The 24,319-nt window shown below is 35.0% G+C and overlaps 1 protein-coding gene across 1 annotated transcript in view; it reads left to right on the top strand.

Moving 5' to 3' along the window:
* Nucleotides 1-320: 320 nt before the first annotated feature.
* Nucleotides 321-24,319, top strand: part of LOC129747777 (5-hydroxytryptamine receptor-like) — a gene marked incomplete at its 5' end in the record, with an annotated part of 98,831 nt that continues 74,832 nt past the window's right edge. Inside the window, 2 exons of the mRNA XM_055742123.1 lie at nt 321-336; nt 1,477-1,720. Coding sequence (XP_055598098.1) covers nt 321-336; nt 1,477-1,720 — 260 coding nt within the window. The remainder of the gene's footprint in view (nt 337-1,476; nt 1,721-24,319) is intronic.

The following is a 24,319-nucleotide window of genomic DNA, read 5'->3' as shown; positions in this document are numbered from 1 at the left end:
ACCTGTTTTGCAGGACAGTCGTCCGGCATTCTCGCAACATGTCCCGCCCAGCGTATCCGGTCAGCTTTCACCGCCTTCTGGATACTGGGTTCGCCGTAGAGCCGCGCGAGCTCGTGGTTCATCCTTCGCCTCCACACTCCGTTCTCCTGTACGCCGCCAAAGATGGTTCTTAACACTCGTCGCTCGAATACCCCGAGTGTACGCAGGTCCTCCTCGAGCAATATCCATGTCTCGTGCCCGTAGAGAACAACCGGTCTAATAAGCGTCATATACAGGTTACACTTCGTGCGAGGGCAAAGTCTTCTCGACCGCAGTTGCTTGTGGAGTCCATAGTAGGCACGACTTCCGCTGATAATTCGCCTCCGGATCTCACGGCTGGTGTCATTGTCTGCGGTCACCAGTGAGCCGAGATAGACAAAATCTTCGACTATCTCCAGCTCGTCGCCGTCGATCGTGACCTTGTTATTACTGGACAAGCGGGTTCGGTCGGTCTCGGATCCGCAGGCCAGCATATACTTCGTCTTGGACGTATTAATCATCAACCCAATCCTTCCTGCTTCGCGTTTCAGTTTGCGGTAGATCTCCTCCACCGCCGCAGATGATCTGCCGACTATATCAATGTCATCGGCAAAGCAGATAAGTTGACTGGATCTGTTGAAAATCGTGCCCCGCATTTCGCCCACCGCTCGTCGAATAACACCTTCTAGCGCCACGTTGAACATCATGCAGGATAGACCATCACCTTGTCGAAGCCCCCTGCGCGATTCGAATGAACTCGACAATTCACCCGAAATCCGCACACAGCACTGCGTTCCATCCATTGTCGCCTTGATCAGTCTGATCAGCTTCCCGGAAAAGCCGTTCTCGTCCATGATTTTCTATAGCTCGTTACGGTCGATCGTGTCGTATGCGGCTTTGAAGTCGATGAATAGATGATGCGTAGGGACTTGGTGTTCACGGCATTTTTGGAGGATTTGCCGTAATGTGAATATCTGGTCCGTCGTAGACCGTCCCTCCATGAAGCCGGCCTGATGACTTCCCCCATACAGATAGAAGTGGAGCTCAAAAACTTCATGTCAAAAGATATTTAAATTTAAATTTTGATAAATGTTCTTATACAATTAATCCAAATATGTAATATCATTGTCAAAACAGAGTTTACCATTTGTTACTCAGATATGTAGGATTTCTTCACATTTCTTCAAAAATATAATTGACCAAATCCTGAAAAAGCACTTCTCTCACTTATGATTTTGCTCACATTTAAATCTTCAGATTCCAGTTTTTATCAGACAGATCATCCATTTTACTTCAGGATAACACTTTAAAATTCTTGCAAACTCACAACTCGTAAAAACTAACTAAATTCCAGTTTTTATCAGACAGATCTTCCATTTAACTTCCAGATAACACTTTAAAATTCCTGCAAACTCACAACTCGTAAAAACTAACTAACTTCCTTGTTTTTGCTTCCAGGAAACGTGTTCGTGATAGCGGCCATTCTGCTGGAACGGAACCTCCAGAGCGTGGCCAATCATCTGATACTGTCACTGGCCGTGGCCGATCTCCTGGTGGCCTGTCTGGTGATGCCCCTCGGCGCAGTCTACGAGGTGTCCAAGGAGTGGCGCCTGGGGGCGGACCTCTGCGATATGTGGACCTCGAGCGATGTCCTTTGCTGTACCGCCTCCATCCTTCATCTGGTGGCCATCGCCTTGGATCGGTGAGTAGGATACATACTAGAGTAGAACTTTTACGACCATTAACGTGTTGCTTGCCGGTTTGCTTGCTCTGAGGAAAAAATACACACAATCAATCTTCTTCGCTTCCCGAGGGGTGGCAATGTTGTTGACAAAAAACCAACGGAAAAGTCGTTCAACGTTGAGAATTAATTAAAACGAGCATAGCGCAGACAACTTTTGACCAAAGTTCTGATCTAATCCAGACCTGGTTTTTGCTGCAAGGCATGAACGGAGCTTGTTGCTTGACACTCAATTCAGGGGGAGGGGATGTGCTAGATATTTCGAAAGTTTTTTCACACTGGTTTGGAGGAAGCTAATGCTTACAAAATACAGTGGGGTGAAGTTCGATTTACTGATTTAATATTCAGTTGAGATCAAAACAGAATCCTGACATCTTGAGAATTTTAAAAATAATTTTGGTATGACTGAATCGATATTTGAAATTGTTTCCCATTAAACCTTCAAGAACCACCTGTTTTGGTGTTTCACAAATATCCAATAACTATCATTACCAGAAAATCTTTTCATTTTCAGTATTATTGTTCAAATTTAACATATTCATGCAAGAATAGAAACGATTCTTTGAGAATCAACAAAAATTGGGAATCCTATTGGCACTTGAATCCTAGAAATTGAGAACCTATTTTTATAACAAAAATGAAAAAACTGAAATCAAAACCTCATAAAAATACAACAACACAAAAACTGGGAAAATTCTATTCAGAAACGGTGTTACGTAGTGGGTATTTTTTACCCTTTTTAACTCAATAGTCGCGAGTATTACTACCAGCACTTTTGCGCCATCTGCGATTGCAGATGTGCTAGCAGCCAAGATACTTTGCCCGGACTCTTACCCCAGGGGGGGACAATTTGTTTTCGCGCTCTAATGAGGGAAGAAGCAAACTGGCAATATCGTTGGGAATATAGGTCGGCTCTTTGAAAATCAATGCAAGCGCATTTCAATCCCAAAGATCTCAAGAGAATCAATAAAGTACAACGACTTACCAACGAATTGCCATCTACGTCTTCCGGGTGTCCAAACATAGGCCGTCGGATTGCCTCTTCAGTCGGACTGGGGGTTAGTTTTGAGCCACCACACTTCCGACGACTTCCGATACTTTTACGAAGGCTAACGATCTTCGACTCGCAATGTACTACGGCGACAATTCGAACCACGGCGATTTTCTACTTCGGTTACAACTCCAACTAACTACGACTCTTTAACATCGTTCTTGACAAATCGTTCTCTCACTGTTCGGCTAGGAAATGCTGAGTCATATGTGTTCCAGAATAACTCAGGAGTACCACAAGGCAGCAACATCGGACCTCTTCTTTTCTGCATTTATTACAACGATGTAACATACGCTCTTCCATCCGGGTGTAGAATGTTGTATGCTGATGACTTGAAAATTTATCGGAAAATTGAAAGCTACAGCGACTGTTTGGAATTGCAGCAAATGTTGAGTAAATTTCTGGAGTGGTGTAAATTGAATTGCTTAACGGTCAGTGTGGCAAAATGCAATGTAATCAGTTTTACTCGGAAAAAGAATCCACTGACTTGGAATTACACTCTCCAAGATTCCACTCTTGAACGAGTTTCCGTTGTGAAGGATCTAGGTGTACTGTTGGATTCCAAAATTACATTTGAAAATCAACTAAATTACGTCGTAGCCAAAGCGAATAGGACTTTAGGATTTATTTTGCGAACCACTAGGGAATTCACAAATCCACAGTGTCTACGAACTCTATACTGTGCATTAGTTCGCTCGCACCTGGAATCTGCAGCAGTCGTCTGGTGCCCTAGCCATGACACCTGGGTCAGTAGAATCGAATCCGTACAATCCAAATTTACTCGCTCAGCACTCCGAATTTGCCCCTGGCCAGTCCCGGAAGAATCTCCTACGTATTCACAGCGATGCTCCTGGTTGAATCTGGATACCCTCGCTAACCGACGTGAATACTTGAAGGCGGCGTTTGTTGGAAAATTGCTGCTCGGTGACATCGATGCGCCAAACATTCTTGCGAGAGTCGACTTCAACGTGGTGCCTAGACAACTGAGAACGCGAGAATTTCTACGGCTAGGATTTCATCGAACACTCTACGGTCAGAATGAGCCTATTCGTTCCATGTGTGCAGTATTCAACAATGTATGTAGTGAATTCGATTTTAATTTAACGAGTGATATGTTTGTGAACCGCTTACGAGCTACAATGCTAAGTTAATTTTTGTTTTGTATTCTGTTTGATGATAGATCTTAGTATTGCTTTTATTTTGTAAATCAGTAGTATTAGTTTTTACATTCTGTTAATTATTGTATCGTCTATGCTATCTCCACTGATGGGTTTTTGTGCCTTGTGCTTTTCCCATCACATCCATTTAGACCTCTGGTCCGATGGATTAAGAAATAAACAAACAAACAAACATCCGTCTCAAAACAAGGTTCCAGGAATAGAGACCTGGCTCATGTCTTGCCAGCTTTCAGGAAAACTTTTCCCACCGCCCTTCTTCTGAGGTTTTCCTCAAACCCAATGCCCAGACAATGCAAAAAAGACGCGCGAGTAGTTTAAGCATTTTTTTGGTGGTCGTAGTCGACCATCCCTTAGTTAGCCATTGCGCTTTAAGGACGCCCTCTCGATCTTAGGTCAAGAAGCGTCGCTTACACTGAGTAAATCTAGATCTTCAAAGAGTTTCACTAAAATTACTAACGATATTGCCAATAAGCTTCGGGAGCATTTGTTGCCACGCAACAACGGGCAATTCATTTGAACTTAATCAATTCAATCAGATACTGAGCTTATCACTAACACAAATCAAAATTTTCAAAATCTTTTTTCAATACTGAAACTTTTGAAAAACAATTAAATTTTTGGGCATAATTTTCTCAAGAAAGTTTTATTCAGCATTTGATCTATAATTTCCAAGTATGAGCTTGCCAGATTACCTGGTTTAATCCCAGATGTTTAGATAATAGGAAATTGCGAAAAGTCCGGTCCAGCCCGGTTATCCGGATTTCATTGAAAAAAGCTTGGGTTTGCCCAGATTTAGTCACCTTATATGCCAAATCGATAAAAAAAAATTACAATTACATTGAATTTTTTAATTTATCTATGTATGCGTTCAAAACAAAATTTTTCGAGCAAGTTTAAAAAAATAATCGAGAAAGGTTTAATGGAAGCCCAAAATAGGATTTAGAACCTAGTGAAAAATTTTGCTGACAAAAAATATTTTTTAGATTTTTTTTAGATTTTTGATGAGTATTTCCTGGGTTTTTACCAAATTTGCTCGAATATTGCCGGGATTTTTGGAATTGCCGACAGTTTGGAATTCGAATGCCCGGATTTTGCCAGGTTTTTAAACAGAAAAGCACGGAGTTGTCATGCCCGGTTACGTACTGAAAAATTCTGGCAATCTTAAAATAGTCATATTGGGTCTGCCTACTTCAAAAAAATATATTTTATACCCGCATAGACAAAAAAGATCTCTGAAAGATCAAGACTTAAATATATATCTTTAACATTCGTAAAAAAAGAAAACCGTGTTCATGAGCTCAAGTTTTTTTTGTTCAAGCAATTTTATAGCACACAAAAATTATAAATTCTTTATAACTGTGAGAAAACTCGTTCTTGATTCCTTTTTTTTTCTATCTCAACGATAAACTGTCATTGATAATCCTCTGTAAATTCCTTGATTTTCTGTTGTTCAAAGCTTATTGAGGGTATTTAAAAAAAAATTGACAACGATATACATATTGATACATAGGCACCAAAAATGCTGTTCCCTAGTGTAATCCAAGTACCACCAATTGGTTGAAAGTTAAAACAGAAGGAAACAGAGAATCTTGTTCTACAATCTGATATTCATAGATTTGAGAAACTGGTAAATTTCTGCATAACGGTTTATTTTCAAAATTTTCATGATTAGATATTAACTAGCTGATTTTACCCGGCCTTGCTCAGGTTCATTAAAAATATTTATCAAAAAGAGTCGTTGACTTCTAAAAATTATAGAAGCTTTGTATTCATAATAATAAAAAACATTTACCCATATTTGGTCAAGTTAACTTTGTAAATTTTGTAAATGTTTTTAAAGCTTTGATTGAGATCATTAACTGCGTTTATCGTTTTCATAATAATGAAAAACTCATAGTAATGAGGTGACAATTTCCTATGTATGCTTATTCATCCTATCACGAAAAACATGTTAACCCACCCTTTTTTATGGAGATTTAATAGATTTGGCCTTATTTTTTATCTTCAAATATTAAAACTGTTATTTTTTATCTTTCCCCTTTCCCATCTAATGAAAATCTCTACTGGAGTTTATACTACATTTCGAGATAGATGATCTCCCCGTACAATAGTATATTAACGTTTGATTTACTTAGAAATTTCTAAATAGACTTCTGAACCTTGTTGAAGACTCACTTTGAATGTCTCCAATTGTATGTGTCCTTTTTTCGCAGTTTTATTTCACACTGTTTTATGATATTTTTTTCTGAATGTTGAAAGATCCACTAAAAGTAATTTGAAGTTATCAAACACAAATCATCTAGGAACCAAAATCGTTCATTTTATAACTTTTAAAGGTGATGGGAAATATTAGAGAAACATGAGATATCAAAGAAAGTAAGAACATAAGCCGAAAATATAATAAATTTCTCAAAAAACATTCAACGGCTCACCGTAAAGAACTTGAACTCGCAATTTCCGCTTGTCCGTGTTATGTTCAAGATAAGCGTGTAACAACTTTCGGTAAAATGGAAAAACCCCGTTCGTTAAGATTTGCTGTTCAGAGCAGATTCTCTCAGAGAATCTTTCGAGGCAGGGACCTAGAAATGTACCCAACAGGATTAATAGAATCACTTCTCGTTTGGCTTGCAACCTATGCACTGTGTTTCATTTATTGGACTCTTGTCACACCCGTCTTTGAAACTAACAAGCAGATATAAAAGTGGCACGAGGATTAAATTAGTATTTTTCACCAAGATAGTGATTTTTTTTTATCACAGCGTGCATAATTTTCTTGTGATTTGGCTAAAAGCAGTGTGATTTAAAGAAAGCGGAATAAGTTTTTGAGAAAAAAAAAAGTCGGATTTTTCACCAGTAAAGGAAGCTCAGTGCGGATAAGTTAGAGTGATTTTATTCTCACAAAGCGGTCTGTGATTTTGAATCATTAACAATCGATATTCCGAAGCCTAATGTCACATTAGTGATTTTTGTTACTCTAACCGTGGAAATTGCAAAAATTTTGGCGTTATCACGCGGTGACGGCTTGGGTACGCCATTTTGTTCGGTGCCTTTTGTTCCAGCAACACGAGTTTGGTTATTCAGCGCCATCGCCAGCGCCATTGCATTGTGGTAATTCTCTCCCGATCCAAAGCGAATCATCTAATCATCTCTCTGGCAGTGTTGCTAGATTGCACTTCGCTGAATTGATACCAAGTACCGGAATTTGCTGGATTTTTATTGCCGATTGCTGAGTGAGTTACTGATCGCTGATTGCTGAGCGGGTTGCTGATTGCTGAGTGGTTTTGCTGTTGCTGTTAATCGCAGTCTAGTTGTTGTTGCTGAATTGCTGCATGCAATTTTTTTTTATCCCTGACGACTTGGTTAGTGTTACCTGGAATTTTTTTGGTGCAACTGATTGCGATCTAACTCGCTTTACTTTTCTGATTGCTGATTTTTTTTGAAAAGGTACGTTATTTATGTTGTGGTTTTTTGTGTATTTTATAATTTGATATTTAACTTTTTATTTGATTTTAATAATTTTTCTTTTGTTTCATTTTTTATTTTATTTTATTTTATTTTTTTTATTTTTTGTGTGCGTCCATTTTTGTTATTGATAACATTATTTTCCCGATTTACAGTTTTTATACAAATATTCTAAATCCCAATTGTTTTCTTATACATTCGTTTATACAATTTATTTAAACTTACAAAAACAAATTTGAAAATGGCTCTAGCTACTACAGCCGAGCAATTTATCCCGGGATCAATATCATTTGGTCAATACGTCGAACAATTAGAGTGGATTTTCACTCATAACAACTATCCAGAAGCAAAGTATAAGACTTCTTTTTTGGCTGTGTGCGGTACTGAAGTATACTCTAGAATAAAAACGCTATTTCCTGGTAGAGACGTGAAATCTTTATCGTACGTTGAGATTATTGAAGAGTTGAAAAAGTACTATGATAGGAAAGATCCGGAATTTTTGGCGTGCAACCAGTTTTGGACGCGACGTCAAAGACCTGATGAAAGAGCTATCGATTTCATTCTGTCGGTTAAAACATCAGCAGAGGAGTGCAATTTCGGTGATAACAAAGATCGGTTCATTTGTCAGATGCTAGTGATTGGCTGTTTTGATGAGCAATTAAAGAGTAGAATGATTCTTGAAGAAAATTTAACAGCATCTAAAGCAGAGAAAATGTTAATTACCCATGAGCAAACCTTAGAAAAAATGCGGAAATTGAACAACGATGATAGACGGTCGAGCGTTATTGCACGTTTGGGGCGTCGTGAAGATAGGTCACCAAAAAGAAGCAGTTTCAGAAATCGTAGTAGGAGCGATAGTCGAGAGCGTTCAGTACGGTTCAGGGATCGGAGTAGAAGCTGGGACAGATCGCGTAGAAACAAGCCGGTTTTTGTTTGCAATTTTTGCAAGAAAAAAGGTCACACAATAAATTATTGCTATCGTCTCATTCGCCAGAACTCAGGACGCTATCAGTCTTATCGTAGTCAAAATCAAAATGCAGCAGCTGTTAATTTTGTTGATGCTTCGAAAGCTCAGCCATCAAGCTCTGGATTGTTTAAGCGATTAAAATACGATTTGGATTTGGAATCAGACATTGAAGAAGAATCTTGTTTGATGATTTCTTCTGTCAATAAGATTAATAAACCTTGTTATGTAGAAGCTATGGTTGATAAAAGGAGGTTGACTATGGAAATAGACTGTGGGTCTGGCGAGAGCGTAATTTCAGAAAGCGTTTTCTTAAGAAATTTTGCTCATTGTTATTTGGCACCTTGTAATATGCGTTTGGTTGTCATCGATGGTAAAAGACTAAATGTTTTGGGAAAAAATTAAGGTTTATGTTCAACTAAATAATATTAAACAGCAAGTCGACCTGGTGGTGTTACGATGCGACAATGAATTTGTTCCTTTGTTGGGTCGAACTTGGCTAGACGTGTTCTGCATCGGCTGGAGGCATGCTTTTACATCTGCATCAAGGATCAACATCAATGCACTGAGAGAAGAGGAAATTGTTCAGGAAGTGAAGAGTAAGTTCCCCAATGTTTTTGATGGGGATATGTCAAAACCTATCAAGGGTTACGAAGGAGATTTGGTTTTGCGAGATAAAACTCCAATTTTTAGAAAAGCATATGAGGTTCCGTTACGTTTGCGCCAAAAAGTTTTAGATCATTTGCAAGAGCTAGAAGAAGCAAACATTATTACACCAGTAGAAGTCAGTGAATGGGCTTCACCCGTAGTCGTAGTTATAAAAAAAGATCAAGGCATCAGACTTGTAATCGACTGTAAAGTGTCGATTAATAAAGTCATTGTTCCGAATACATATCCTTTGCCTCTTGCGCAAGATATTTTCGCTAAACTTGCTGGTTCTAAAATATTTTGCTCGCTTGATTTAGCGGGTGCATACACGCAACTTTTGCTTTCGAAAAATTCAAAAAAATTCATGATAATTAACACAATTAAGGGACTTTACTCTTATAACAGATTACCTCAAGGTGCTGCCTCTTCTGCCTCGGTATTTCAAAAAGTTATGGACCAAGTATTACATGGGTTGGAATTTGTTTGTTGTTATTTGGATGATTTATTAATCGCTGGAAAAAATTGGGATGATTGTAAAAATAAGCTTTTATTGGTCTTGGAAAGATTATCTAAAACTAATATCAAGGTCCATTTAAAAAAATGTAAGTTTTTTGTAACAAAGTTACCATACCTTGGGCACGTTTTAACTGCTAATGGACTATTACCATGTCCTGAAAAAGTAAGAACAATTCATCAAGCAAAGCCTCCACAGAACGTTTCAGAATTAAAAGCATTTTTGGGACTAATAACGTTTTATTCTAAATTCATTCCTAACATGTCATCTAAATTGCATCGTTTATACTCATTGTTAAAAAAAGATACATCTTTTGATTGGAACACTGATTGTGAAAAAGTATTTCAGGATTGCAAACAATACTTAATGAAGCCTAATTTACTGGAATATTTTGATCCTGCGAAACCGATAGTAGTGGTGACTGACGCCTGTTCATACGGTCTAGGAGGAGTCATTGCGCATGTAGTAAAAGGTGAAGAGAAGCCTATAAGCTTCACTTCATTCACTTTGAATTCGGCTCAAAAGAACTACCCGATTTTGCACTTAGAAGCGCTAGCTATAGTGAGCACAGTTAAGAAATTCCATAAATTTTTATACGGACAAAAATTTACTATTTACACGGACCACAAGCCGTTAATAGGAATTTTTGGTAAACACGGAAAAAACGCAATTTCAGTAACCAGATTGCAAAGGTATCTGCTTGAGTTAGCAATTTATGACTATGATATTCTTTATCGTCCGTCTTCAAAAATGGGAAACGCAGATTTCTGCTCCAGGTTTCCTGAAAATCAAGAAGTGCCTTTGGAGTTAGATAGGGAATTTGTAAAGAATTTAAATTTTACTAAGGAATTCCCGTTAAATTATAAAGAAATAGCTAAAGCGACAAAAACTGATCCTTTTACTTCAAAAATTTTACAATATATTCGCAAAGGATGGCCAAATCGATTGGACAAGGAATTCAGGGATGTTTATTCAGCCCACCAAGAGCTGGAGGAGGTCGAAGGATGCCTTTTATTTCAAGATCGAGTTGTGATTCCTTCTGCACTAAAACATGATGTTTTAAAACTGCTTCATTCAAATCATTTAGGAATACATAAATTAAAGCAACTTGCTAGGCGAACAGTTTACTGGTTCCACATTAATAAGGACATAGAGGAATTTGTCAAATTTTGTCGTATATGTGCGGAAACAAACGTAGTTCCTAAACCCGCACCATACTCTAAATGGATTCCAACAGTAAAACCTTTTAGTAGAGTTCATGCCGATTTTTTCCACTTAGACAGAAAGGTTTTTCTTTTAATAGTAGACAGTCACAGTAAGTGGATAGAACTTGAATACATGAAAAATGGCACAGAATGTAGGCGAGTACTCAAGGTTTTCATGGCAATCTTTGCTAGGTTTGGACTTCCAGATGTTCTAGTAACAGATGGAGGTCCACCTTTCAATTCAGATACTTTTGTGCGATTCTTCCAACAACAGGGCATAATAGTTATGAAGAGTCCGCCGTATCACCCAGAAAGCAATGGACAAGCGGAACGTATGGTCCGCTTGGTGAAAGACGTCCTCAAAAAGTTCCTTCTTGACCAACATATCAAACATTTAGATACAGATGAACAAATTGCATATTTCTTGTTCAATTACAGAAACACTTGTTTGGGGGAAGGAGGAGAGTTTCCATCGGAACGTTTGCTTTCATTTAAGCCAAAGGGCTTAATTGATTTGTTGAATCCCAAGAATAATTTTAGACATCATTTGACTGAATCCCATGATGACCAGATAACATGTCAACCTTCAACAACTAAAACTAAAGTTGAATTGACTGATGCATTTGACAAACTGAAGAATGGAGACATAATATTCTACAAGAATAATAACAGAACTGATTTTAATAGATGGATACCTGCAAAATTTCTAAAATGGCTTTCAACAACTATTTCACAGGTTTTGATCAATGGAAGGATTGTGTTGGCACACAAGCGTCAATTGAAACTCGCTCCAAAGGATTTAAGAAAGAGCACTTTGAATTTTGTCCTCAATGATGAGAGTGACACTTTGCCGGCCATACCAGATTCTATTTGTACCAAACGAAGGAGAGAAGAAGATGAGGAAATGGAGCAGCGCTTATCAGATTCCAGTTCTGATTTTTATGGCTTTGCAGCCGATTCGTTTGTTTACCTGGATCGATCCGGAGACACCTGGAGTCCTGAAGCAGTGAGACCGGAAGTGGTTCCTATACGAAGATCATCACGAATTTCAAAACGACACAGAAGAGATGATTTTGTCTATTATTGATATGAATTGAGAATAATTGCTATTTTATCGAAATACTTTTTATATTATGCTATTTATGCATGTTCTTCTGACATGCTTTCGATTATCTTCAAATCTAAGTTACGTTGTTAATTTTCGAATCTCTGTTTTATTAATACCTAAAGAAATAGCTTAAAGGATGAAGGAGTTGTTATGTTCAAGATAAGCGTGTAACAACTTTCGGTAAAATGGAAAAACCCCGTTCGTTAAGATTTGCTGTTCAGAGCAGATTCTCTCAGAGAATCTTTCGAGGCAGGGACCTAGAAATGTACCCAACAGGATTAATAGAATCACTTCTCGTTTGGCTTGCAACCTATGCACTGTGTTTCATTTATTGGACTCTTGTCACACCCGTCTTTGAAACTAACAAGCAGATATAAAAGTCCGCACTTCATGTTTCTCTAATACTTTCCATTACCTTTGAAAATGTGATCATGTTCAGGTTTGAAGATGTACCAAGACAAATTCAAAACATAAGATTTAATTTTATAATGGTTTGAAAAATCTGAGATTCATTTCAATTTGTCTATTCTTGGACACAGTTATTCCATTCATTATTGAAAAGACTTGAATAGTTGTCAATTTAACATATCTTAGGTATCGTTCGATTTAGGTTTTTTTAATGAATTTTTACCAATGAAATTGAATGGTATAAATCTAAAATCTCAGATTTTATTACATAAAGTTTCATGCGTTGGATTTGTTTTTTTTTTTTTTCAGATAATGCATGTACAATTTTTTACCCCCCATTTACATTCCTTGACGGCTATCAAAGCTATGAATTCGCAGTCTTCAGCTTATAACTCTGAATTCGAAAACTTTTTCTTTCTCTATGAGGATTTCCAATAATATGAAAATGGTTGGTTTTTAGAAGCTGGAATTTATAAAAAATGGTAATTAGTTTTCAGCATTCCGTTCAAATAGCTATTCAGCAGAAGAAGTCAATTCATTATGAAGATGAATCATTGCATTGATATTACATACTGCGTATTCTTGTAGACTCTCTATATCCTCCAGGAGCAGTAAGCACCACTTTGAAAACCACTGTTTTCATCAATATATTTGTAACATGCGAGTTGTATTTTTTCATCCATAATGTAGGCTCTTTATTTCATCCAAGAACCACGTGCTTGTGACCCGTGCTACTAACAGAAGAAAGAAAAAAGCCCGCCAAAAATTTCGCAATGAATTTTTCTATCATCAGCAGGCTTTGATTAGCTATCCAGTACACGTGAACTCTGGATGGTCGTTTGCGTTTCTAATGCCCATCCCTTGGTGATGGTGAAAACAATCCCGCCAAGGGAAACGAAAATCGGTTGGCAAAATGGGTGCCATGACTTTTGGTTCGTGTGAATAAAAACGAAAGTTGTATGGGAGGGTCCCTTTTCTCAGGTGGGAGGGGCTCAAAACTATTACTAAAACCTTACCATGGTCCAAACACATAACTGTGCCAAATTTCAGGTTGATCGGTTAAGCGGTGTGGATTTGTATAAGGTGCATACAAACATATATAGTCCAACTCATCTTTATATATTAGATATTTCAAACATTAAAGATATGTTTAGATTATCAAACAATGCCCCGAACAAGTGTTCAGAACTACCAAGTATTTTGAAAAACATTGGCAATCATAAACAATCTTCTGTGAATACAGAAAGTTTTTTTAGCAAAAATTTATATTGCACTTGACGATGCATTTATTACTGAATGTAAAATTTCTGAAAACAACATTTTAACTAATTTAAGTGTAACGAGGGAGTCACATGATTGTACGCTCTCATAATAATTTTTAATTCTCAGATACGTGGATTTCGTAAACTGTAGTAACACACTTGGTATCTGTAACTTATCAAAAAATTACGATTTATTGATTTAAAAGTCCTGTTTATTACACCATTCTTAATTTTTCTTTTGTTAACATGATTTAAAAACCCATAACGAATTAAAACAAGAATCAAGTTGGTCTTAGAACTCAATGATTTGAGTGTTATGATTCAACCAAATCAACAAAATTTGTTGAAAATCTTGCTATATTCTGACGCAAATGGACCACAAAACCTTAATTATTTGACCGGGAAAAAAATGGGAAATTCAAAATAAAAATGTTGTAGCCACCCTGTGAATTTGAATCAGATATTCAAATAGACACTCAAATGCGACTTGTTGATAAAATATTAGCACCTCAGTTCATTAAAACCATATATTCAGTATTAAATTCAGGATACAAATGAGCGAATGCCATGAGCGAATCGGAAATAAAAAATACCTTACCCATAGTTTTTTTCAAACATTTTTATTGGAAAGTAACAAACATTAATTGAAGAACCCAAATATAATTTTATCCCAATTGAAAACCGTTTTAGGGGCCGTTCACTAATTACGTAAGCACGATTTTGGAAATTTTCAACCCTCCCTCCCCTCCTGGTAAGACAAAGTAAGATTTTTCAAAACCCCCCCTCCCCCCCCCCCCCTAGTAAGATCTTACGTTTATTATTCTTTGAGAAATAGACACGTTTTTTCAAAAATAGCTCAAAAATATTAAAAATGTGACTTCAAAGCGAAGCACTTTTGAAGTAAAATTAAAAAAAAACTGTATTTGAAAAGCACAATCTATACAAAACAACAGAGGAAATGTCATAACTATTAAAGAAAACATCATTCAAGACGTAGCATGTTTGGGGTAACAATAATTTTCAATAAATTTCCACAATCGAATAAACATTATAAAATCACAATTCCAATTTCAAAAAGAGAGATCAGGTTAGCACAAGGTATTTTTTACCTGAAAATCATAAAAATCTTTAAAAAAAATCATTCTATACTACTAGAGATGGGGCAAAATTTTTTAACAACAATCACGTTGTCAACTAACCTAAAAGCTCAGACTCATCCAGCGGTAAGTGATATAGTTTTAGGATTTTTTGGTAAATCTTTTGTAAAATTTAGAATTGATAGTGTCTATCACTGTAAGTACTGTCTACAAATTCATTATTTAAATCGCCGTTTATGTATTTTTAAAGATTTTTTCTAGATGAAGTCATTTTCAAAATATGATGGATTGAATTGGTTCTCTGTAAATTTTATGGAACTTGCATTTTTTTTCAATAATTCAAAGACATTAAAAGATGAATAAGATAACATCAAAATTAACCAACTAATAGGTAGGGAGTAAAAAAACCTGAATAATATGGTTTCGTATGGCTGTGGATGTGATGAATTTTTAAGGTAATATTTCTTGCGTAAGATTTTTGGAAACCCCCCCTAACCCCCTAGTAAGAGATCGTAAGCAAATGTGAAACCCCCTCACTCCCCCTAAGTGCTTACGTAATTAGTGAACAGCCCCTTAACAATATTTATGCCATTTATTCAATACGAATAAGAAAGGTTTTTCCACCAACGAACACATTTTAACAATGATTTCAATATTTATGCGGTAAATGCCAAAACATTACTTTTATTTGAGAGTCTTGTCATCGATTCTGATTCAGAAAAAAAATTCCAATCCGAATTTGATAGTTACATATTCACAGAAATAAAACATATTTTTTAAATTAAACTTACTTTTGCGATCCTAAAAGAATGAAATCGCGTGAAGCAGCGCTCGCTTCCAATTTTAACTAGCTGCCATTTCTGGCTGGGTTGATATTTTCTCATGAAATTTTCTCAAAATTTCACTTAACTATCCAACTAACACCCCACGAATTTTGGAGACTGTACTGTGCCATGACTGTAAAAAATACAGCTATTCTCGTAAAAAAGAGAAATTCAAGATTGCTTCACAAAATTCGCTAAATTTTTGGAAATTTTTTTTGAAAATACTTTAAAATACAAAATGGGATCGGTTTCAACATGAGGTTTATTATTGTCCAACAGGCAATTTGATTCTTTTTTGGACGAATGTTTGTATGGAAGATATCATAATCATTTTTTATTGGATTTTTCTTTCACAATTTCAAGTTTACCACTTGAAATATAATAAGTTGATAGAAACTTCATTCCTAATTCGATTGGAAATAGAAAACATTCAATTATGTAGAGATTCTAAAGAAATAACAGTCACTATGCTCGCTTCAAGTTTGTGTGGATAAAATTCGTAAATCAGTTTTTTTTTTGCAGGTCGTTTCTGAAACTCTGATCTTCTCATTTTGAGCTAATTTGAAAAATATATTTTTCCATACAAATCAGGAATTAAGTTTTAATCAATTACCAACATTTTTGGTGGAAGTTTTTGGATTTGTGATAGAAAAAATTTAAAAAAAAAACATTGATTACGAAATTTTCTATTCAAACTTTCGTTCGGTAAAGTATGAAATCAACATCATTTTCAAACCGGTCTCAGTTTTGATCGTTTCAATCGATTTTGAGTAAACTTTACTTAGTCGAGTCGACTAGATCAAAGATTTTTACATCTTTTCGCCAAATTTCCAAATTTTAATGAAAATTTTCAAAAATACAGCAAATTTCAAAAATTAATCTCAAATGTCCCTTTTTTACGAGAATAGCTGTGTTTTTTTTTTCAGTCATAGTACAGTCATTAAATTTTGTGGAATGTTAGATGGATAGTTAACCAAAATTTTGTGAAAATTTCATGAGAAAATATCAACCTAGACAGAAAAAGCAGCTGGTAAAATTTGAAAGCGAGCCTTCAGCTTCACGCGATTTCAACAATTTATATATTTTTCAAGAGATATTAGCATTACGAAAACTCGACGGTGAATACCCACCTGCTTTTTAGAGCAAAAAAATCTAGAAAAATGCTTGGAATATTAAAACATTACGAACATTGTGGAGAATTGTGTGGAAGCTCAAATACATGGTGTTAAAATATTATAAACATAATATGTATTTTCAAGGAAATGGCACGTGGACTAAACAGGAACTTTATTCAAAAGTAATCTGAATCTCTTCAAATCTCAGATTCATGTGGAAAAACTCAAAAAACCTTTCTTTTTGATGAGTTCCAGAAAATTAGGACCAAATTTTTTCAATGGAATTTAAAAAAGTACAAGGTTAAATAAGAATCAAAAATATTTATGTAAGTTTCTAATGATCGTCTTTTCAAAGGTTTTGAAACATCATGAACACACTTCTAAAAAAATTCTGATTAATAAACTTTCTGCTGATTCTATATAAATATATTTATTCTATTTCATACTGAAACCATTTAAAAATAACTGTCAACACCCATCTCCCGTCTCTCGGGCAACAATTTCTCAATCCGCCTATCAACTGGTGGTGGCCAAACACCTTTCAAAGACTGTTTTCTGAGGGGCGGGGGCGATAAAAAATAGTGCACAACTAAATTAAATTACTTTCTTGCTGTCAGAGGGAAAGCTTTTAGCCATGATTAATTACATTTCCCTCAAAATGGAAGCACCGTAGAAGCTAACTGGAAGAAGAAGGTGGCGAAGGCAAGATGAATGTCGAAAGCTGCCGCACCACAGCTCACTGGAAAGTATTCGGAAAGCTCACAAGACTATTATAAAACTTCGTTCACTCTGACCGGAAGAAGAAAGTGCCCTGCCCTAGGAGAAAAACATATTCGTACAGCTTTCCCCCCTAGTGAGATCATCGAGAAGCAGAAAGAAAACAGCTCCACTTTTTCATGGCTTTTTTTTTCTTCCAGTCCATCTTATTTTGCACCTTTTAAGCATCGGACAGGTGTTGAAAGGATGAACATTTTCTACGGCTTTCGAGAAAAACACTCTGCCTGTTGCTTATCTGTTTTGTTTCCAAACAGATTAAGGTGTGAGACCAACTTTCCTTTTTTTTCAACTGTTTTGTGGCAAACCTCCAACAGCAACTTCTTTCGGAAGAAACAATGTGGAAAGTGTGTGGAATTCTTGAGTGAAAGTTTCTTTCGTCGGAAAAAGATCTGCATAATTTCGTTTCGTTGAGCTTCGGTGGCTTCTGCTGTCTGATGATCAAATTAGAAGTGGTTTAATAGCGTTTTGTTAATTTTAGTTTTTATTAAATAATTATTCAAATACAAACAAAAATTTGTATTTCTCTAAATTTTATAAAAATTTCTTTCTATGCTCAAAAAATCAATATCATCAACTTTGAATTTAATACGTATTTGTCAATAGGTATAAAATAGGTGATGTGATGTGAATATTTGAAAGGTCATTCAAATTCGCTCATTATCAACTAAATCGATGGAAGCCACAGCTTAATCCTAGATTCCAATAAATAATGAAGTGACCCATAATTCAAACAACGTCACCGGATGCGGAAAAACAATTCAATCCATTTTAGTCCATTCTGTGGTCAGCCATTTGAAAAACCGAATTCCGTTATGGAATTTAAATTCGCTGTAAATCATCGGGATTCAATTTAGTACCCTACATATTCCCATTTTGAGGTTTTGGATGAGATACGACGAAAAATAAATCGAAACACGTGAGGTTTTTTTTTTTTCATTTGTCAAAAACTGAAAGCGGATTAACCACCACTACTCTAAACATCACCTTTTTCCCGGGAAACTACTCCAAACATAATCCGATGAAGAGGGGCTAGATTACGGGAGCTCTGAGCTTCACACTGTCAATGAATGTGTTGGCGTTCGACTGAAGCGTGCCAAATGATAACGTGTAATCACTTGTGGGGCATGAATATTTATCATTATTCCTGGGAATTGTTTTTGGTCGGTTCGGGGAATGAATTTATCACGAGGATGGTCTGTACTGTGGCTGCATATGTTATTCATATTTATGCAATTCTAAGGTGGGGAAAATTATAGGATCGAATTTTCTTATGTCAGAATCATATCGTCAATTTAGATTCACATGATAAAATCAGCTTGGAAAGCTTGTAACTTGACTCATATATGATTCTCAGACAATATTCTGCTACAATTATTCATTTCAAAGTTATTCAAATTCGAAGAATTTTGATTCAAACAAAAAGCTTCGGGATAAAGGCTGTAAGTCAGTTTTAAAGGCTGAAAAAATCACTTTGTGTCTGAAAAAGCTGAAGTAAGAAACTATATGTTGTGCGTGCATATGGAAATATGTTTAATTTTTTTAAAAATTTTAAATATTATGATAAGCATTTCAATTTTTGATAACATAGTTTCTCACATCGTGTGAAAGTTTTTTTAAATGTTTGATTCTCATAGAAAAATTAAACGAGCAATAGAAGATTTTTTTTGATTTTTCGATGCCGTAGAAAACTTTCCCAGTATGACGGATTGGCTTAATGATATCACCTACAAACTTCGTATTGCCTTTTTTCTATACCAATTCTGTTGGTGTAGATTTATGTTTCAGACAATCACCAAATATTTTAAATAAATATTTTAATAACTCAGTTACCAGTCTGGGCTAAAATGCATCAAAAAATGTAAGTCAAAGTATCACATTTCATATATCGTTTCCATATGCTGGAATATGAATAATACGAAAAAGGATCGAAGTAGTCATCGCCTGAAGAATGACGTGTTTTTTCAAGCTGTTAAATTTTAAGTTCATTTCAAAAGTGCAAATTTTAAAATATTAAGAATAATCATCATTTTGCCGGTGCCGAAAATCCTTAATAAAGAATCCCAACAAGTTTTGGAGGATTCTTCCGAGCCATAAGCATCGCCAACCACTACGGTCATTCCAACAAGCGGTCAACTAGTGTTGGCGGATCGTAGTTTCTTCTCAGCGGACTATAACAAACGGTACATGGGTGTATGTTGCAGCATCTCGGTCGAATTTGTCAACGATGCACAAATGGATACCTGAAGGACTTTTTGAGCTTGAAACCAAATTTGTTCATTGATCAGCAGTATCAGTACAAAAGCTAAGTATTCGTGTTTATTTTATTTTCTTCTGCGTCTAAGGTCTTCGTTCTCTAAAGGAACATTAATAAAAATTCGTGAGTACTTTCTTTACTTGTCTCCTAGGTTTCCGAATCTTGTTCTTTTTTTTCTAAAAGTAACTTATTTCACGAGTTTTTTTTTCTGAACTATATTTTAAGTGAATAACAATATTATTGAACTAATGATTGTTGAAAATTATAAAATTGAGGCTAGTAACATAATTATAGAATAAAATTTCAAATGGTAAGCAAGTTGTTTGAAAAATCAGAATTGACTTCAAAACTTTGTTTACAATTTTGTTTAAATACATTTTAGTGAATATGATTTTTAGATATCATCTGTTAAATATGTAATCAACTAATGAATTTGGAAATTTATATGTTTATCCGGGAAACAAGTAAGGAATTTATGATGAGTTTGCTGAATACATATATTCTAAACTTTTTTCGGAGCCATGAATTTTTGTTTATTTTTTCGTGCAAACAAATAGAAAACTTGCTCTAGTTTCAACTTTTTATATGTCATTATAAACTCAGTTCAATTTTCACCGATAAATTGGTCTTTAAGATAGCCAAGCTGTTAAAATAATGTTTAAAACTTAACTTAAATTCAATCAAAAGAGATTTGTCAAAAATGACTGTCATGATTGTCGAATTTTATGTCATTTTACTGTATTTTGAGAATATAGTTACGGGAAAAATGCTGTTTTAATCATCATGATTTTCTTTAAGGTTCATCAGTACATTTGATTGAAGGAATAATCAAAATTTAAAAGGATTATAGGTACAATAGGCGAATCAGTTGAAAAATTGAAAACGAATCCATTTAGGAAGTAAGATAAGTATCCTTTCATTGAAGAAGTTCTAGTATCCATTTAAAATGGTACGAGGTAAGATATTGAAAATGTGCAATTTTTTATTATATTTCAATAATGAAAATAGCTTAACTCTATTAATGGGGATGTTGGAGGGGTTGGACAGGGCATCGAACGATCCGAAAACTGATATACAATGGATTGTGGGTTCAAGCCAGCCGGAGTATCTCGGCAAATTTAGAATCATGAGTAGGTTACTTAAGTACCTTTTCAGGATTCTTTATTTGTTTCGAACAGTTTGAAGGGAGTAAGATGAGTCAAACCTGCCCCAAGCCAGTGGTAACGGACCCTTGGTTGTGTTGCAAATCTTGTTGATGAGTTAAGCATGAGCAATATTTGAATGTGCGATCGAGACTTCCCGTACCACCTCGGGTCGAAAGACCTATCATCCACTGGTGGGTCAAACATACATACATACCATATCATCAAAATCAAGATTTTATTTGTGTTTCCATAATTCAGATTCTGTATTCAATTTAAGATGCTTGATTTTCGTTTCGAATCTTCAGTATAATTTGAATAATAAACTTTATAAGAAATTGTCCATTAAATTTGATTTTACATTTCATACAAAATTGATTCATGATTTTTGAAACTTATACGCATTTTCAATATTTAGTTAATATATTTCAAAATACAAATAAAAACTTATTTAGTAACGTTCCTGAGTTTTTGTTTCGAATTCAGTTTCGAAATTCTTGAATTTTTTTTCTTATTGAAAGTTTTAACATAACAAAGCATTGAAATGGCCATGCTTGTCCAACACCTCGCAAACAGAACAGAGCAGAGAACGGCTTACACTTTTATCATTTCGGCTTCCGAGAGCACTGCTCTGCCGATCAACGTTCACAAATCTTTTTGCCGAGTGCGCCCGATTGCGGGTGCTCTGACGGTCGGGTGGACGTCGCTCGCTCTAAAGAAAAGAGAAAGAGCTGGCTAGAAAATTGCGCTCTATAGCGTCGCTGCTGTGTAGTTCAATGTATCAAGCCAGAGGGATTTAAATGCAGGGATGTTTTCTTCAAAAAAAGTCGTCATGCAGTGCGGAACGGTGCATCAGTTGAAGAGGATTCCAATGTAGGTTTATGGATTAGCATTCCACAACTATTTTTGTACGTAGCCGAGCCCGACACTTCTCCTGGTTTGATTTTCTATTCAACAAACTTTCACAAATCCGATTTTCGACAAACAATTTAAAACTGAATTTCATATTCTTGTTTCATTTTCCAAATATGTGGATAAAACCGGGCAAATTTCAAGTAGTTTTTTTTACAATATCCGGGCATCCGGGCCGGACCAAACATTTCTCGAAAATTGCATTGAAAAACCGGGCTAGCCCGGATGAATCTGTAAACTAAAGTTTATGTACTTTTATTTTCGTACGTGGGTAGCATTAATTTACAAAAGCACCGCTTCGCTACATTTACTAAAATTATCCGAAAATCTTTGTCTTTTAAACAAACCGTGAAAATTACGCAGGGATCTGGGGAAAATTTTAGAAATAAATCTGCAAAACTTCCACAAATCGTAAAAATCAGGCATAATTTTCCTTCACCGCTACAATTTTGATATTTTTCGACCGAAGAACCTCAATCTAGGGGAACTAAATCAAAATCGCCCAGGAATGAAAAGATAGGTGTTTTGGACAAAGCTGTTAACTCCCCGTTTTTTATATATAAAATTTAAAGTCAAGAGAACTTTTTTGTTAAGCATTTTTCAAGTATTTATTTTCTAATTTTACCGTATCTCCTTGGGTTTAAATTCTAGAACTTGGACATTTCCAGCAAAGTTGTGTAATTTGTTGAGATAAATAACTTTGTAGAAGAAACTTAGCTCTAAAATGCTAAACAAGAAAGTTATCATTTCTATTTCGCTATTGGAGGACCCCTCGACTTTATTTTTCGAATCAAAATATGCGCTTTATTATACAGAGCAAAGTTGCCGAAGACACCAGCAGTCTATCTTGTCTACTTTTGGCGTTATTAATTTAGTTCCGCTAGATTGATGTCCTGTATCATTGTGCATTGTAAATTCTGACGCACTTCGAAACTTCGATCCAGACGCAACCGATGAAGACAAACCGAGTTTTCTGTAAAGCTTCTCTTTCGCCCGAGTGCGAACGAATTTATCTGCACTGAGAACGCACTTTATCAGTTTGCTTGCTTCTCTTGCCCACACTTGGGTGGACGCTTGGTCGCTCTGGAGGTAACTGAGCATTTTTTAAAGATTCTCCGTTTGGGAAGAGCACAACGAAAAAAAATACACGCTCTTACTCTGAACGGGCTAATCTGAGGAGCGATGCCAAGCATGGAAATGGCTATACAGATTCATCATTTGAAATTTTCATTTTCATTAATATTTGCAAGTCGGAAAAGCAATACATCAAAGAAATAAAAAATCAACAATGTAAACTTATACAACAGTATTATATTTATGGATTCATGAATGAGGGATCTAAAAAGTAAACTTTCAATCCTTGGTTCATATATAACATTTTAATCTAAAATATTAATGTAGAAACCGTTTTTTTGTACATTCCAGAAAACATTTTGAAAATCCCAAACAGATTTCAAATTCAGATTTAAAATTCAGGTTCAAAATTCAGATTCATAATAACTATTAAATATTCAAATTCTAATTTACCTCGTAAATGAGTTCCGCAATCTAAATAAAACTATCAACATGACTATTCAGGAATGTAATTCAAATTGAAAGCGATCGCAGGCCTATAATTTTACAATTTTTAAATTTCATATTTTTAACCAAAGTCAGTTCGTTTGTACAATTCTGCTTAAAATGATAAAAGTAAAGTATAGTTTGAGTTTATTTTGCAAATAGTCTTATGAAAAACTCTAGTTTGAATTTGAATTAAAACATCCACAGTCATCCACAGAAATTGATAAAAAATGACAAGTTTTTGATGATAAAAAATTACAGGGAATCCGTTGTTTTTAGCGTATATTTCAACATTTTTAAGCAGTTTTATCAAGTGCCAAATTTTCAACTGAAATCACTCCTTGCATACTCGTTAGATGATTGCTTATTATCACTAAGCATAAGTCAATTTTAAAAACGATCAAGAATCCAAAACAATTGTTAGTTTTTCGATAATTTTTTATCATTTCATATATTTTTTTAATTTGGGTTTTTTTTTAATTTTTTTATTAATTTTTAAAATCATTTTTAATTTGTTTTTTTTTTTATTTGTGTCATTTTTGTCAATTTCGTAATTTTTGTAATTTTTGTTATTTTTGTAATTTTTGTAATTTTTGTAATTTTTGTAATTTTTGTAATTTTTGTCATTTTTGTAATTTTTGTAATTTTTGTAATTTTTGTAATTTTTGTAATTTTTGTAATTTTTGTAATTTTTGTAATTTTTGTAATTTTTGTAATTTTTGTAATTTTTGTAATTTTTGTCATTTTTGTCATTTTTGTCATTTTTGTCATTTTTGTCATTTTTGTCATTTTTGTCATTTTTGTCATTTTTGTCATTTTTGTCATTTTTGTCATTTTTGTCATTTTTGTCATTTTTGTCATTTTTGTCATTTTTGTCATTTTTGTCATTTTTGTCATTTTTGTCATTTTTGTCATTTTTGTCATTTTTGTCATTTTTGTCATTTTTGTCATTTTTGTCATTTTTGTCATTTTTGTCATTTTTGTCATTTTTGTCATTTTTGTCATTTTTGTCAATTTTGTCATTTTTGTCATTTTTGTCATTTTTGTAATTTTTGTCATTATGGTCATTTTTGTCATTT

Source organism: Uranotaenia lowii, chromosome 2 (assembly GCF_029784155.1).
Source record: "Uranotaenia lowii strain MFRU-FL chromosome 2, ASM2978415v1, whole genome shotgun sequence".
NCBI lineage: Eukaryota > Metazoa > Arthropoda > Insecta > Diptera > Culicidae > Uranotaenia > Uranotaenia lowii.
The sequence above is the reverse complement of the archived record's forward strand: the minus strand, read 5'-3'. Positions and strand labels throughout refer to the sequence as shown.